General features: G+C 41.5%; 1 protein-coding gene across 1 annotated transcript in view; it reads left to right on the top strand.

Annotated features, from left to right (window-relative positions):
• The first annotated feature begins 1,993 nt into the window (after positions 1-1,993).
• ATXN10 (ataxin 10) overlaps positions 1,994-17,106 on the top strand; it is a 109,699-nt gene continuing 94,586 nt past the window's right edge. Inside the window, exons 1-3 of the mRNA XM_074590396.1 lie at positions 1,994-2,252; positions 6,208-6,399; positions 9,610-9,692. Coding sequence (XP_074446497.1) covers positions 2,128-2,252; positions 6,208-6,399; positions 9,610-9,692 — 400 coding nt within the window. The 5' untranslated portion in view covers positions 1,994-2,127. The remainder of the gene's footprint in view (positions 2,253-6,207; positions 6,400-9,609; positions 9,693-17,106) is intronic.

Genomic DNA, 17,106 nt, shown 5'->3' with positions numbered 1-17,106 from the left:
ACAAGGATCCACAACTAATAATCAATACTACCGACTGAGGATGAAACAGGCAGCAAGACTAAACAGGGCAAAGCTGGCCTATGGAAATTGTTGGAAGAAGGTATCAATCACCAAGATCAGGACTCGGTTAAGATTGCCAGAAAAAAGAAGACTTTTCTGTGCTGCGTTGCTTTTTAAGTGTTACTAAAAAGAAAATATTTCTATGTTAAGCTGCTGTATGCTATCTAACCTTGCCCCAGGGTAAGTGTGAGTTACTTTTGTCTTCCTCTATGTCAGCTGGGGTTACGTCAAAGCCTTAAAAATGCACTAGTTTGAATTAGAGAACTAATGCATCCCCACAAATGTCTTGGACATCTATGGTCTAGTCAGTACTTTCAGCTATTTGAGCTGAAATATTTTGCAATGTGACTCATCGGTACACTACATGAAAAATCTGTACACTTAATGGAGTAAAAGCTGGTTATCAGTCACCTTAAAACATCAGATGTCATTGAAAAAAATCCTAAAGAGAAATGTTTACAAGGGGTAAACAAAGAATTGTTGCTTATAAGATTTGTGTTTGACAAAAGACAGGCAAAATGGCAAATAAAAGATGATGAAGGTTGAATAAAATCAGATGCTGGGCACGCTGTATCCCTTCCCAAACAGGGTAGGATAAAACCAAATACACAATTACATGTTTGCGGGTAATTTTCACGCAGTACGTGTGACTACCTTGTTGGATTTCAGTGTACTCTACTGCTTCCTTCATTGAAGCTGTGATCTGCTGGTTGTCCAGACCTACTGAATCTGTGGTGAGTGCGCACAGGCAGAACAATGTTGTTTCGTGCTGTAGCCGTACCTTCCCTGGAGTCATCACCGTTGGGTAGAACATACTGAGCCACTGCCAGGACACTTCTGGTGCCTCACAATTCTTAGTCTGGAGTTTCACTGCAGTTGAAACAAATGACTCTTTACTCACAAACAGGCAATTCTTAAAAGTAATAGGAACTGTTAAAAGCAAGAACTTGCACGATTGCAAGGGGTCTTGCCTAGCATCTTTTACTTAATTTCTACTTGTTATTTGAAGTTATTTTTGCTATAGAGCTGTCAAGAATGAGTTGTTTGTGCATTAGTAATTACCAGGAAGAGGCCCGGAAATGGCACTTACTAATGTACGAAGAAGTTCGGCAGCCAACATAATAAAAAGCCCGCCCCACTGGTAACCCAAGACGTGCAAGTTTATTTCTAAAAGAGGGATGCTGCCTTCAGCCACCAGGTGTGTCGGGGCCAGCTCTGGGATGGGGGTGACGTCCCCTCTGCTCCCCCCAGCGCCAGGCACCGCTTTCGTGGCCTGGGGATGCCACGGACACGTGGGGAAAAGTGGAGGAAGGCCTGGACGGAGACAAGCGAATCCCCTGCCACACGCTTTCCTGCCATACGCTATGGCAGGTTTTCCTGCCATAGGCTTCCTGTTGGAGGCATTGCTTTCAGGTTCCTTCAACTGTCTTTGGTAAATTTAGTTCAGTTCCAGTCTAATGAGGCTTTCTAGAGTACTTGGCCACAATTAGTTAGAATGGTTTGGGTTGGAAACAACTTTAAAGATCACCCAATTCCAACCCCTCTGCCATGGGCAGGGACACCACGCCCTAAACCAGGTTGCTCAAAGCCCCACAGGAAATTTAATTTTTTTTTTCCCCCGATGTGTGTATGTTAGCTTTTCATATGTATGTTTAGAAGACACCGAAATACTTATTTGGACCATTTAGAGGCAAGCATTCCTTAAAGCAGACCGGACGAAGAGAAGGACCAGGCCTGTGGCACGCAGCCGGCCTTCTCCCTGCTCCCTCAGGACAGTCGAGGGGCAGCCTGTGAGCCTGCCGAAGGAGGCCGAATTGAAAGCTGTCCCCAAGCCTAAGCTTTTCACGAGGGAGATGGGGCGTAAAGTCAAGGCTTGGCGGCCCCACGCGAGGCACGACACCGAACGCTCCCCCTGCGCACCCCTCACACAGGCGCGGCGGCCATTTTACCGCCGGGTCCCGCGGGGCGCCGCGCCGCGCCGCGCGCGCCGCCCGTTCACCCGCCGGGGCCGGGCCGCGCTGCGCCGCCATTTCCGCGGGGCGGAGCTGGGCCGCGCCGGGACAGGCCATGGCGGCGGCGGGAGCGCTGTCCGCGGCGGCGGCGCGGCTGGGTCACGCCATGGCAGCCGCGCCGGAGGCCCGGCTGGAGAGCGTGCGGGGGCTGGCGGGCCTGTTCCGGGAGGCGCAGCCCAGGTAGTGGGGAGGAGGGGCCGCCCGCGGCCACGTGGGCCGGGGGAGGGAGCTCCGGCTGCGGGAAGCGGCGCGGACGGCGGGCCTGGGTGGTCCCCGCGGCGGCCCGCCCGCTCCCCCGTGTGCCGGCGGGCAGGGCTCGCTTACGTTCCGAGGGCAGTCTTGTCCCTCCGGGTGTCTGCAGTGAAAGGGCCCGCAGTGCTCGCAGGGTGCCGCCGGTTACTGCTGTGAAGTCTCTGCGCCACCCCGCTTCACCCCCCCGGGGGCTGTTCGTGTGGGACCCAGGGGTCACCCGTGGGGCCCGGGGCCGGTGGGGGCGACCTGTCCTTTCTCCCCTCCTTTCCCTTGGGGTGCCACGGGGAGCTGGCAGTCCATTTGCATCCCGGTGCCTGTGGCAGGCTCGGGGCAGGCAGGAAAGCTCTGCTTTTGCTTTTCTCCCAGTCGCAGATGACAGTAACAGTTGCCCTTATAGGCAGGTATGCTCAGGTGGGCTGTAGCTGTAGGAATAGCTGCTGTGGGGCAGAAAGCCATGGTGAGCCATCTGCGGAGGCAAGAAGTGGGTAAGACGTGCCTGTGTGAGGCTTTGCTGGCTGCCAGCTTATTGCCCGCCTGAGGGTAAGGCCTTGGGATGAGGGCGGTGGTTGTAGGTCTCGTCGACAGGGCACGTGCTGTGCAGCAGGATGGGCAGCCGTGGCTTCGGTGGGAGGAAAGGTTGGATGCCCCTGAGTGGCTTTAAGGGAAAGAAGGGAAAGCATGTGGTTACCGGAGAAGGTAGGGAGCCCGTGTTGAGCATCGCTATTCCTGTAAGGTCAGGGGGAACCTCTGCTATGCCACACAACACTGAAGGCTTTGGCAGAGGCTGGGCATGCAGAGGTTCAGTTGCATGACAGGACATACAGTAGTGGTTTACATTCTCCTGGAAGGTGGGAGGCAGCGTGGTTTGGTGGGAAGCTCAGGCTCACTCGTCCTAGCAATAGCTGTTTGAAGGTTATAACACCTAAGAAAGAAGAAATCGAAATTTTTATCATAAAGTTGTGTTGGTTTTTTTAGTTTTTTTTTTTTTTTTAATTCCCAGTACTATTTTTGTTGATTAAACTCATATTTAAAAGTTGGGGGCAGGGAGGAAGATGTGCTTACAAATATTCCCTTGTGACCTTTGTGTGTACAGGAGACCTTCTGGTGTTCATCTCAATTTTTCTAGGAAGAGAGGAGGACCTGTGCATATTTTTGGCTTACATGCTGATGCTTTTTCTGCCTGTTTCTTGCCTTTCTCCCTGAAACCTCTGCCACTCTGACAGAGGAGTAGCTATTCCCCAAAATAGCCAAGTTTTATGAGTGCAGGTGGTCTGGAAGATAGACACTGTAGTTCCCCTTCCAGAAAGACAAGGCTGTAGTGTTAGCTTATATCCTATAGGACATGACACAATGGATCTGAGAGCAACTTTGGCAATAAATTTGCCAATTGTGGAAAATACTGTCATTGGTGCTGTTGAACCAGAAGACACAACCCAATGGATGTTTGGTATTTAAAATTGTGGTATTCAGTTACAATTCTCTTGTTATGACGTGATTGATTGTTCAATGCTTGTGGAAACAATTTAAAAATGTGAGTTCTGATAGTCTGTAATTCAGAACCAAATAAGGTGAGTAAAATAATGCCTCAACTACAGGATTCTGGTGTGGAATTTGTGAGGCTTGAATTCAGCTGTGTGCTTTACTTGAGACTTCCAGTGCTTTTGAGCACTGGAAGTGCTCAGTTGGGATGACCCAGTGCTCACTGGATGACCCAATTTCTTTATGCTTCTGTTATTATTCTACAAAAAGAAGGAATACTAGGAATTTTGTGAAGATAAATACTTTAAAGGCTTTTTATGTACTCTGCCTAAAGGAGTGGAATGGTGTAAGTACCTAAAACATAGAATTGCAAACTTCTGGGTTGTTCTCTTAATTCCCGGCTAGTTTCATGATTTTTGGAGCGCTAGTCTTTTGAACAGGGTTACATTAATATTTTTAACTCTGTGTTCACTAGGAAGTTATCTTTTTTTAGTTTCTATTTTTAGCAATCAAGTACTTAGATCTTACAAGGAGTGACAGTAGTCTTCCTTTTGGCATGGATACGTGAATTCTAACTTTGTTTTGACTTAATGGGAAATTGTGCATGTCTTCCTTGTCTGAGGGCTCAGCTGTTGTACACTTTGCTTCTGCTTCCTCTTCTATTTCTGTAGAATACTTGATGCTGAAATCAAGGACAGGTGGCAGCAGCAAATTGTGAACATCCTGTCTTAAGCAACAAAACATAGGGAACAGAAATTTTTGGAATATCCAGAGAGCAGTTCGTAATGAATGTCAAGGCCTAGTTATAATAGAAGGTATTTTTTCTCCTGAAAGCTTCTGAAGAGGCTCCTTGCTAACTTTATAAATTAATATTTAAAGATTAGCGGAAAGGTTATGGAAGAATTGCAGACCAATTCCAATCTTTTCTGGTTATATAGCTCCACTGTTTTCTTTGTGACTGAGGACCAGGTCTGCTTTCAGTCTGTCTTTTTGCCACTTTGGTATATTGCCCCCTCAGTATTACACCTCTGTAAAATGTAGCTTGGTTGTTTTTTTTCCCCTACCTGTCGATAATTCTCATGGATGCTGTTGTGTGGGGTTTTTTTACGTAGCTGGAGATTGTGTAAGTGTGTTGGTCTTGATCCACTGTGAGGTTGTAGAAAAAATACGTATTTCCTGGAGATCTGATACCTATTGTTAGAGTAATTTAATGGTATTGTTTACAATGGCTTGGTTTATGGAGGTGTGATCGCATAAGCGATCCCTTATGTTGAAGGGTAGGTAAAATTTCTAATTGTGCAAACGTTTAGACATTTGAGGAAGTAGCAGAACACAGGTAATATTGTATCGTCTACTAATGTTTGATCATGAAATTTTTAAGTTCTCTTTTAAGAAAAGTTTTTTGTGAGAAGGTATTTTGTTGAATATTACTTTCCATTTCATCCCGCTATCTTCTGTTCATAGCTTAGCAGGTTTTTCCCAACCTTATGTCTCAGATCCTAATTTTCCTGTTTGATCTTGAGTACAAGTCTGTTTAAGATTCAAGGAAGCTGTGTCCGGATTTTCCTTTTTTTGACTCTGATCAAAAGTACTGTGTTGCCCTCATCTCCTTTCTGAACATAAAATCAGGGGAGAGAGTGTGTAAATAGCTGTAGTTTGGAAGCATTTTGTGTATCTGTGTAACAGATCATCTGCAGATGCGTGCTTTGTTCCTGGGGAGTTTGATGCAGCAGCATCAGCTCTCTTATCCGTTCGTATAATAGCTGTCTATGTGCTTACGGTTTTGTAGTGTTGTTTTCCTAGGTCTTGATACTCTTAAGAAGTGGCATGGTATTTTTTTTTTTATGTGTAGTTTTCTGCTGAAGTAGACAGAGTTGACTTCCTTCTTTGGCTTTAATTCACACACTTCAGAATGATGCTAGTGCAGCCACAGGTGTTCTTCATGACTCTCCCTCTGTTGAAATTTGTGGCAGGCTATTTTATAATGGAGCTTGTGATGCCTCCTTCTTCTGAAACATCTAGTGTTAAACATCTAAACTGTGTTCATTAGTTAAATCAATTCCTTATTCTTAAAACAACATGCAGTGTCATGTATAATCGTGCTGTCTGTATGCATTAGGGACACTTTGTGTTTGTTTGGTTTTTGGATTCCAGAGAGCTGTTGGAAAGCTATAGGAATGCTAAGGCAACAACACAACTCCCTCACAGCCTCTTTTATGAAAAGCCTAGTGGGACAACTTTGTGCATACATGTTTTCTACTGGAAAAACCTTGTATACTAAGGATAGTTACAGATTGATGCAGAAACATCTTAGGGTTTACAATAAGAAGCATAACTGCCATAATAGGATGCTTTTTGACAGTGGCACACTTTTTTTTGTTCACTACAAATTTATTTATTTCAGAGAAATGGCAGAAGAAAGTGTATTTCGGAATCTTCTGGAAATCCTGATGAGCGCCTCAAATGAAATTGAGCAGGTCTACAAGGACTCCTGTGAATTGGTAGATCTAGACACCTGCCTGCTGCTCATAGCTGAGTGTTTCAGATGTCTGAGGAATGCCTGTGTTGAGTGTGCCAAGAATCAACATGTCGTGAGGTATAGTTATGATCCGTTTTAACCCATACAAAAATATAACCTTCTGATGTTTGTGTGGTTTTATATAGAGATTCTTATTTTACACTGCTGTGTTAGTTGATTTATTAACTGGTATTTCCTGCTTGATGCAATCACTTGAAATGAAGTATGCAAGGAACAAAAATAGCTGATCTATTTGTAGGTCAGAGTTGGGGGCACTGCTGAATAATAGAACAAAGTGTTTGTGTCCTTAGTACGAGTTGATTATGCAAATGATGTAAGCCGTTTGAAGTCTGACTGTAGAACTATCCTTTTTTCTCTTTCGTTTCTTTAATTTTTTTGGATAACATAATGAATAAGTAAATAGTCTTAATTATCAGTTACAGGATTAGTATGGGGTTTTCTAAGGTCCATTTAGATCTGTCTGGTACTCATGGCGAAGTATAGCATGTAGAATTGTGCGTATCAACCCTGATACATATATAGGTAAACTGATATTAATGGATAATAAGAAGTCAGGCTGGCTCCTTAAGTTATTTAGCCTCTCTTTTTTTTTTTGCCTGCGTCTGTTGCAACATTGAGGGGCTGGGATGCAACCATCTGTAGTTACTGAAAACTTGGTAGTCTACCTGCTGTTTGGTTTTTGTTTTTTTTTTTTTTAAAAAAAAGAGACAACCAACAAAAACACCCCTCCCCCCTCCCAGCCAAGAACCCAAAACCAATCAACCAAACACCCCCCCACCTCTCAAAAAAAGCCCTGTTACAAGTTTGTTAGATCATGAAGAATTGTCTTACACTCTTAAAATTTAGTTTCTTAGGACTGGTCAAATTTGGTTTATTGAACTAAATATAAATTTGACATGGGACAAAGTCGCAACTTCTGTGCTGCGGCAGAATTTTATTAATGCCACAAAAGTTGCAGGACTTTTCTTAGAAGGCATTAGTTTTAGAATAAGGTCAATCTAAGTTCAGGCTCTTACCTTTTTGTTCCTGGCAGTGCTAACACGCGTGATTGTGTTGTGGGTCAAAGAACTGATCTGACAGAAAAATTATATGCTTGTTTATAAAGTTTTGCTGGATGGATATTCAGCCAGACTGGGTTCCTTATTGTAACTTACTGTAGCTCCACGGTTACTCATGTTAACAAAAAGGGGGAAACAGAATTGCATGGCTGGGAGTTGGTAGGATTGCCCTTTTCAGTAGCATGACAAGTACAACCTAATTACAGATACCTGACTTCCATTAGAAAGTAAAAGCTAATTTTTACTTTCTAATGGAATTCAGATATCCAACCACTTCTAAACAAATATGTGCTCTGCACTGGTCATACCTGTGCTGCATACTTTCCCTCACTAGGCAGTTAGCATAGCCTTGCTTATTTTGGAAGCTGGATGCTAATTATACTTTCCTTTAGACTGCAGGAGGGGAAGGCCTGTGTGGACAGAAAGTTCTCACCATGTTTCTAACAGTGAAGGACTCAATGGGTTACTCATCGGATACTGTTTTGGCTTTGTAGCGGCATAAGAATTTATGCTCCTTTTAATACTACACTGGGTGCTTTGAGCCCGCTGTGTATTAGCCATATGTTTGTGTTGATTTCAAACAGTTGCGAATGCACAACTTGTTTAGGAATTAAATGTCCTGAATGATCAACAGTTGTAAATGGAAAGAAAATTATGTGCCTTTGATGTTGAAGTGTGAAACATTCAGATATTCAGAAAACCCCCTCAAACAACAGGTTTTTTTGATCGAAATCAAAACCGATTATTTCTAGGAAGGAATGCAAAGATTGTAAACACAAGGATTGTGTAACAGCTTTTAAGCTATTGGGAAATATGAAGCTTTGTTCCTTCCAGGGTCAGTTTCTGTGCTTTGTGTGCTGTTAAGAAATTTGGTGTCAGAAGGAATGGGAAACGTTTTGATTTTAATAGATTGTATGTATACCAGAAGGAATGGGAAACGTTTTGATTTTAATAGATTGTATGTATACCAGTGTGCATGCGTGTATTATATATTTATAAATGTATCTTTTTCTCTGTTAGAGCTCAATGAGAAGGAGTATATGTTTGTCTAGAAAACATCTGCGGAAGACAATTATTCAGCACTCATGTGATGATATTTTTTTTAAGTAACTCATGCATAGGTTTGGTAGAAATGGTATTGCCATGTTCCGAAGTTTCAGCCACTCTGTCTTGGCTAATCCCTTCTCAAAAAGCTTAACTACTAAAGTACAAATGAGTTAAGGCTGAAAACTTCATCTGCTTATACTGAGTTCTTTGACTTTCATTTTTTTTCCTGTTGCTTGCACATCCTGGCATGTATGTTATCTACCTCCAGGACTGCTGATCTTTACCTGTAGCATTATTTTGGTGTTTTTCATTCCAAATGGCTTTACTTTTTTAAAGGTCCATTCCAACCCAAACCCTTCTGAGATTCTATCTATGATCCCTTCTCACTGGAGAAAGGATAAATGATTACATCACCTTCCCTGCTTCCCTCTGAGAGTTTTGTGTGTTTCCCTTTGAACTGGCCCCATTCATTTTATGGCTGTCACAGAATGGTAGGGGTTGGAAGGGACCTCTGAGATCATCTATTCCAAGCCCCCTGCTGAAGCAGGTTCACCTAGAGCAGGTTGCACAGGATCGTGTCCTTGTGGGTTTTGAATATCTCCAGAGAAGACGACTCCACAATCTCTCTGGGCAGCCTCTTCCAGTGCTCTGCCACCCTTGATGTAAAGAAGTTAAAGAAGTTTTTCCTCATGTTTAGGAGGAAAAATAACAGTATAATGGCAGTCACTAATCACTTCGTTGGTATTTAGAATCTTCAAAGTTTATTACGAAGTAACGTACATTGATGCTTTCCCTGAACGCTGGAACATCAAACAAAGCAAAATTTTTACACAAATAAAGCTGTTTAAATTACAGGAATAACCTGCTAATTTTTAACATCTGATTTAGAAGACTAGCAAGAAGAAAAGAAAGGGTACTTAGCTCTGGAGGTACTGTGTCCAAAATTATTAATATGTAGGCTAATGCAGTAAACCTGTTCCTTTTGCTTCTGATGGCAGTAGTGTGGCTACTGATAGTTAGGCACAGTTAAGTAGAAGAAACCACTTTTTATTTCAGAGTTTCTGAAGATGTTGAAGACTTTGTTAACTTCAGTGAAAAGCATTTTTGCTTTACTTAAGTGTATTTCATATCAAGTGATTTTTTTTTTCCAATTTAATGATAGGAACTTGGGTCTCATCTCTACATCTGTCCATTTGATCAAATTGCTTCATGGAATACAAATCAAAGAAGAATTGTTATTAACTGGTAAGGCTGTGGATTTTGTTGAATATATAGTCTGCGTAGTCTGCATGATTTTTTTTTTTACGTGGGGAGCCAGGTGGTGGTATGATGACACCTTACTGATGCTTTTTTTAATAAGTAAGCTTAGTTGTTTCTTGAATTGCAGTTAAGAATTGGGACGCCTTCTCTTATGCTGCTTGAAAAAAATCTCGACCCCAAGTCTAGTCCCATCGTATTTTCCCCTCAACTATTCTGTATGGATTGTTAAAGGAAAGATATGTGGAAAGTTCTTTAAAATTAACCAGGATATTTGAATTGTGAAAAGGAAAAGTTGCTGTAATACCTCCATTCAAAATATGTTCTGCTGTTTTGCTGTCTTTTTATTTGATCTGTGAACATAGTGAAATGTAAAAATACTCCTTTTTTATTTTGATGACACTTGAAATAATTTATCTGATTCCAGGAAACAAATTTTGTCTGTGACTTTTTAAAATTATCTTTTAATTTTCATTTCTGTACTGTGGTTGCTGGCCAGTCAGGGTAATACCTGCCAAGAACCAAGTACTGATTTGAGTAGTGTTCACATTTCCTTAATGGATGAGTTTTTTCTTTTCTTTTCATGCAGTTAGGAGAAAATCTGACTGTAGTATCCTTCCTCCTTAATGGTGGTTATTGCTACTGATTTCTAATGAGCTCATTTCACTGGATATTAAGGCATTTTCAGTAAATTTCTTCACAAGCTGCATTTCACTGTGTGTGCATGTGGAGCTTAATACAGGGCATTGGACCCCAGTCTTTACTGTCTGTGGTTGCAGAGAGTAGGGAACGTTTGGTTTCTCTTGCTACTTTTATTTCTTTTCAGTCCCTTTACTTGGATGAGGTTTTTACTGGGTTCCTGTTGCTGCCTTTCTATCATTTTGTGAAAGCAATTTGAAACTACTGTCATACAGTAACTTGCCCTCAGACAACTTTATGAAGCTGGGAAAGAATAGTGAAGTCCAAGGTACTGCTTTTTTCCTTTTGCTCCTGTATTTGGCTCAAAATGAAGCCTTTCAGGCATGTGATAGTATTATGCTTAAGCCACATTCACTCCTTCACCAGCTGCTGGAATCCTTCTTCCAGGGAAGGATCACTGATGCTAGCACAGTCCTTCAGTGTGGGAGAACCAGAACTAAACCCTGCAGATGGCAAAAAGAGGACTTGCTCAATGACCGTAAAGAGGAGGAACTGATAGCACACAGGAGTGACTCTCAAGCTGTGTCACAGGGTTGGACGGGGAGGACTGGCATGGAGGGCAAGAATGTCTTGCTGCATAGTTGTGAACCCCTTCGTGGACCAGTAAGGGAAAAGGAAAAGCGATGGGAACTAAAATGCTGGTTTTGTCCAGCCTGACATTGTCCCTGCTAGGGTCCATGACAGCAGTAGGCTTGAAAAGGCTGTCCTGGGGAAGTGGACTTCCCACCTTCAGCTTACTCAAAGCATCAGGAATTGTGTTGTGAGAATACTACCTTTCAGTGGTGCCTCCCAGCATCTGCAAGAGAGTGAGCAGGATGTACCCCTTGTTGGTTACATGCATGGCCTGAGGTTTCCCCTTCAGTCCTGTGGCTGCTGACCGCCTCCTTGATGGTTTATCATGTGTGTCTATGCTTTTCTCCTGCTGCTGGGATCTGAAGAAGCAGCAGTGAATGTTACTCAGCAAAAAAGAAAGGAGGGGGTGGAACCCAGTAATTTGATTAACTGTTTCAGACTCCTTTTCCTAGCCAGAGGATGTTGTAAAATCTCTTTTTATTGACATTGAAAATTAAGGGGGCATTGACCAGAAAGTTTGTAACAGTATTTCAGTACGAAGTGTTTTGTCACTCTTACTCTACATAGCCATTCAACAAAGGAGTTGAGCTATAAATTTGATGTATTTGATACATTGACCCATGATAGATGATTTGTTTGGTACTGTATATGGTACTCATCTCATTGGGAAACATCTGTGATGAGCATGGCTTAGGTATTCCATTTATGTTAGTACAACAAAAATTTCTAGACAAGCAAGTGATGCTAATTCCTTGCTGAGTGATCTGATGAACTTTGTGCCTAGAGCACCATCCCCTTATGCAGGGTGTACCTCAGAAATTAACAGTTACATTCAACTGTGGATTATTAGTCATACTTTCAAAAGTGAGGCAAATTGCTAAATAAGACTTTATGGTCTAATTGCACTGTTGAAACAAAAGCAGCCCATGAAATTAGTAAATGTTCCCGTGTTTATTTCTGCTTCATGATTCTCCTCCTCACGTTCCGTACAAGAAATCGGGTCAATAGGCTACAGTAGCATGTATGTTTTCTTCTAGCATATAATTAGGTGTTAAGTGAAATATTTCAAGTTGTTCATTTGGATATGTGTCTCGTTTTCTCCTTTAAATGGCTGCTTGGATTTGATGATCCCTCTCGGTGCCTGTTTATATCCTTAAGGTATTTTAAATACCTTCATGTTCCTTCCATAGCAACAAAATACAAGGATAAAAAGGTAATGCTGTAGTGCAGAGTAAACAATACTAAATAATGTTTCAGTTCCTGTCCCTGTGAAAAATTGCCGGAGCAAATCATTGTAGGCTAAATAAATTTGAAGTGCCAAAATTACTGTATTTATGAAGATGATGATTGAAACTTCTTTATGCAGACTGAAAAATTATTTCAACCTGATTTGTGGTATGTTTTTATTCTTTTATCCATTGGTAACTGTTAAGACTGGTAAGTCTCTGAGTGGTGTGGTAACTTTTTGTAGGAAAGTTTAGTGTAGTACAGTTTGTAATGGATAAAACCAGAAATGAAATAAGTATATATTCTGAAAAATGAAAAATTCTCTGGCCGTGACTGTGACCAGCGTGATGGCTCTAAGGGAGGGTATAAACTGCGTGTTCTAACAATATATTAGTGATCAAAGCAGCAAAAAAGGAGGTGCTGTGCAAGGTACTGTAATTAAAAACTGTCGCTAAGATTCATTCAGTTAAATCCAGACTCCTTTGCATCTTTTCTGCTAGGAGAAATACTTCTTTTAATAGTTTATCTTAGGCCCAAGTGTTATATACATGGTTAATTTGTATTTGTATATTTACTGAAACAACTCTAGTGCAAGTGTTCAGCATATCTCTCTCTTTTTTTTTTTTTTTTTGAATATGCTATAAAAAGTTAGTTAAATTCCTGTGTGCTTCTAATGTACTTTTACCAGCCATCTGTGGAAAAAGCTGTTGTTCTGAGTAAATGATATGCCACAAAGGCAATGGGCCAGAAAACCCAAAGGTGAGTTAGTATATCTGTCCTGGAATAGATCTTTAAGGCTTCAGATAGGTTTAAAAATAACTACTTAAATCATACATATGGCATATAAAGATTCTCCAACCCCACGTGCAAGCCAGCCATCGCTGTAATAATAATCTTTCTTTTTAATACATATATTAAAATAATGTTTTTAGGCCTCTCCCTATGGTGTTGCTACAGGTAGCTGTTTGTCCATACTTTTCCTCCCTTCTTACGTCCTAAATTAGTTTTAGTTGCATTCCATAGCCTAGTTTCTCCTCTCATAATTGCTTATAATACATAGTAGTATTTTGTCTTGTCCAGTTCATATTCTGTAGTATTTAGAGAAGGGAACCTGCTTTAAGGAGTTACACAGCAAAAGGCAACAGCTAGATGAGCGCAGGGAGATCATAGGCAATGATGTTTAGGAAGTGTTTAACAATTCATAGCCCTTCTTCTGAGCAGTGTCAAGACTGATTTGTGTCAGATAAGTCACACATACTTGTAAATGTGCTGTTTTCTTATTGCTTCAGTAGTCCCCTCTCCTGCTCTCTGCAAGAGATAGAACTTCCTAGTCAAGTAGAGAAAAATTCAAGGGCTACACTTCTTGGACAGTATCCAAAAACTGGACTTCACCTCAGTGTTCTTAAAACTATAAATGCTGAAGGTGAGTGGTTGTGTAAGGAGGTACTTAACTTCTTAGATTACAGAGCTTGCATATTCCTAGTGGGAAGACAGGGAAGATGAGAAATGCTGCGCCTCTCTCCCCAGTTCAGAATTAATTTGAATAGGGGTTGAAGATGCAGGAAATGTTTCGTGCAAGAAGGTCCATTACATTTCTTTGTTAATTGATTTGAGACCACAGTCTTCCAACAAATAGCTAATAAGATATTAAAATTTTTACTTTAGTCTTAGGAAAAAAATTAAGTCTCTGCAGAATATAGATTTAACGGAATTTTCCTAATAACCTATCCACATCCCTTTTGTTCTGGTTATTTTTTTAATTTTTAAAAAAGCCTCACCGTAGCAAGCTTCTTTGGTTTTTTTCTGCTGTGGGTACAAAGACCAAGAACGCTTGCCAGAGGAGCAGGCTGATGAAGCTGCCAGATGAACTTTAACTGAACTTAAAGCAGACCCAGATCTCTTAAGAGCTAAGAAGTAGTTCAGTATGTTAGGGATTGCAGCAGACATAGGAAATATCCTTGTCAGAAGCCCAAGTAGAAAATCTCCTTCACTTCATAGCATGTGTCTTGGTTTGGTTGTTGGGTTGGTTTTTTGGGTTTTATTTTTCCTCTTTCCAATGGCAAATCTTAAGCTTTCCAGCAGAATCTAACAGACCTTTGGGAAGGTACATTGAAGTTTGTCAAGATGATGGATCTTTAGATTCCAGAGTGTGAGATCTGGATTTAGGATCCTACTCTGAAATCTGGAAAAGACAGATAGCTTTGTTTCTCCTTAATAAATTGCAGTGAGGGCATGCCTATTCTGAAGCAAGCTTATATTCAATAGGCTGTGTCCCATTTGATCCTTTCATTGATTCCCACCCCCACCCCATCCTGGACAGAAGGAGCTTTAATCTTTCTGTTTGTACATAGATCTTCTCAAACTTTTCACAGCTTCAAAATAATTGCCGATGCTGAAGAATGTGCTTTGAATTCCAACATAATTGCTTAAAAAGTATGTATCTGCCAAAATACTTTTCTCTCCTCTAGGATGAAAAGGCATTGAACGCCTGATAGTTGCCCTGCGTGGGACAATTTGTTGTGCAAGTTCTCTGAATGAGTTGATTGTCCTTTCTGAGCAGAACCAAGTGCAACTGCGCCGTATCAGCCGCAGAGCCGTACTGCACTGTTATGTGTGCCTCAGAGGGGTGCTCGGAGCATCGCACCAGCGTTCCTTCATGCCAGGCTGCTGGTGATACTTGAGCTAGCTTTAAACGAAGTAGCATGGGTATTGTTATTGTTATGGTGTGCTGATGGCATGCCTCTGAAGTTTTTTAGGGGTTTTAACCAACCAGGGTGAGCTGCATAAGCATGCATTAATGGGAGAATATTAACAGCTTATGTTAATGTCATGGGTACTCCTGGAGATCTCATTCAAAATCAGAATCCAGATGTGCAAGTTGGTGTTCAACGGTTTAGGTCATTCGCTGCTCTTAATGTTATGAAGTCCAGAAACGCTGGACAAACTGTAGTGAATGATAAGCTTGAATCCTTGAACAGGAATTTGACTTTGCTTCCTATTTTCTGCAAAGTGTTCAGGTGCAGTTAAACTGCTACAGATACCCTATTTAGAACAGAACTTAAAACATTCCTTTAAAAGCCGTGATGAAAGATAACTCTATGTAGATTTTTTTTTTTAATACTGTGCTTATTATAACTTGAGCGTTTTCTGGTAGGATGTTTGGCAACATGAATATCATATGTCTAACACCTGCTCACACCTCCTTTCTTGGGGGAGGATGTGTAGGAAAATATGGACTATCTTGTTTTAAACATTTTGAAAATACTCCAAATGCCATGTACTTACAAGGGAGCTATAAAGAAATGTTTCTTGCTTTGAGCAGAAGAGGAGAAAGCCTGTGATGCTGTTCAGGTAAAGACGACGACAATGGATCTGAAACTTCTTCAGTGCCTTTTTCCCCTCTGCCTGCCAGCAGAATTAATAATAGCTTGGGTTCAGCTTCACTCAGTGTTCATTAAGTACTCAAACTGATTTGGGCCTGATCAGCTATTGTGCATATTTTCTTTTTGTTAAGGAAGAAACAATTGCTCTTGACCAATTTCTGCCTTGTGGCATGATCATGTTCTAGGAAGAAAGTTTGTTGGAAAGTGCTTTTTCATCTGTCAGTGTGTAAGAGAATTACTCTGCAGAAGAAATGGCAATAAGTAATCTTGGAATTCATAACTGTGTAAAAATAAAAACAATATTGCTCGTTCATAGAGATTTTAAAAAAAAAAAGCATAAGGGTGCGCAAGTGCTTAAAAAATAAGAGGTAAGGAACCTAGGCTATATATAGTTTCCAGAGATATTATTTCTTGCAAAAGCCAGATGCGATGGAAGCATTTCATCTTTGATGAAATAACAAAACAAAAACTTTCTCCTGAGGTCTGCAGAACATCACACTATTGAGCAAAGAAAGATACTTTATTTCTTTGTAAATGCTTAAAGGTGAAGTCATGCTGTGTTAAAAAGCCACTGAATCATAAGATGTAGGAGTTCATCTAGTACTAAAAAATCATGTTCACATTTCCTTGTGAGTGATCCCTGGAAAGAAAGGAGGAAGAGATCAGAAATTCCCTGGAGCTGCATTGGGTAACAACTAAAAAGTTATTAATTTAAAGTCATTTTCAAAGGCTTACAGAAATGGGGATGTCTAATTAAATGTCTTTGTTTTCCTGAAGAAGAATCTGAGTAAAACAGGAAGCTATGAGTTGCTATGTTTGCAAAATATTCCTGAATACAAAAATGAATGAATACCAGTTAAGTGATTCAGGTGATTTCTACTTCGTCAAGAGAGGCTAGGAGAAATTGAATGCCTTCTTTGCTTCGGTCTTTACTGCTCGGCCCAGCCCTCAGGAATCCCAGGCATTGGGGGGGGAAGTAACAGGGAAAGAAGACTTCCCTTCAGTTGAGGAGGATCGAGTGAGGGATCAATTAGATATTCACAAGTCCATGGGCCCCGATGGGATGCACCAGAGAGTGCTGAGGGAGCTGGTGGAAGTCATTGCTGGGCCACTCTCCATCATCTTTGAAAGGTCCTGGAGAACAGGCGAGGTGCCTGAGTGACATTGGCTTTCCTCCAGTCTCCAAAAAGGGCAAGAAGGAGGAGCCAGGGAACTACAGGCCGGTCAGCCTCACCTCCATCCCTGGAAAGATGATGGAAAGGCTCATTCTGGGCGTCATCTCAAGGCATGTGGAGGAAAAGAAAGCTATCAGAAGCAGTCAACACAGATTCACCAAGGGGAAATCATGTCTGACTAATCTGATAGCCTTCTATGATGGAATGATTGGATGGATAGATGAGGGGAGGGCAATGGATGTGGTCTACCTTGACTTCAGCAAGGCATTTGACACAGTCTCCCACATCATCCTCATAGGGAAGCTTAGGAAGAGTGGGCTAGATGAATGGACAGTGGGGTGGATA

Source organism: Larus michahellis, chromosome 1 (assembly GCF_964199755.1).
Source record: "Larus michahellis chromosome 1, bLarMic1.1, whole genome shotgun sequence".
Taxonomy (NCBI): Eukaryota; Metazoa; Chordata; class Aves; order Charadriiformes; family Laridae; genus Larus; species Larus michahellis.
This window is presented reverse-complemented; position numbering and strand designations above follow the sequence as displayed.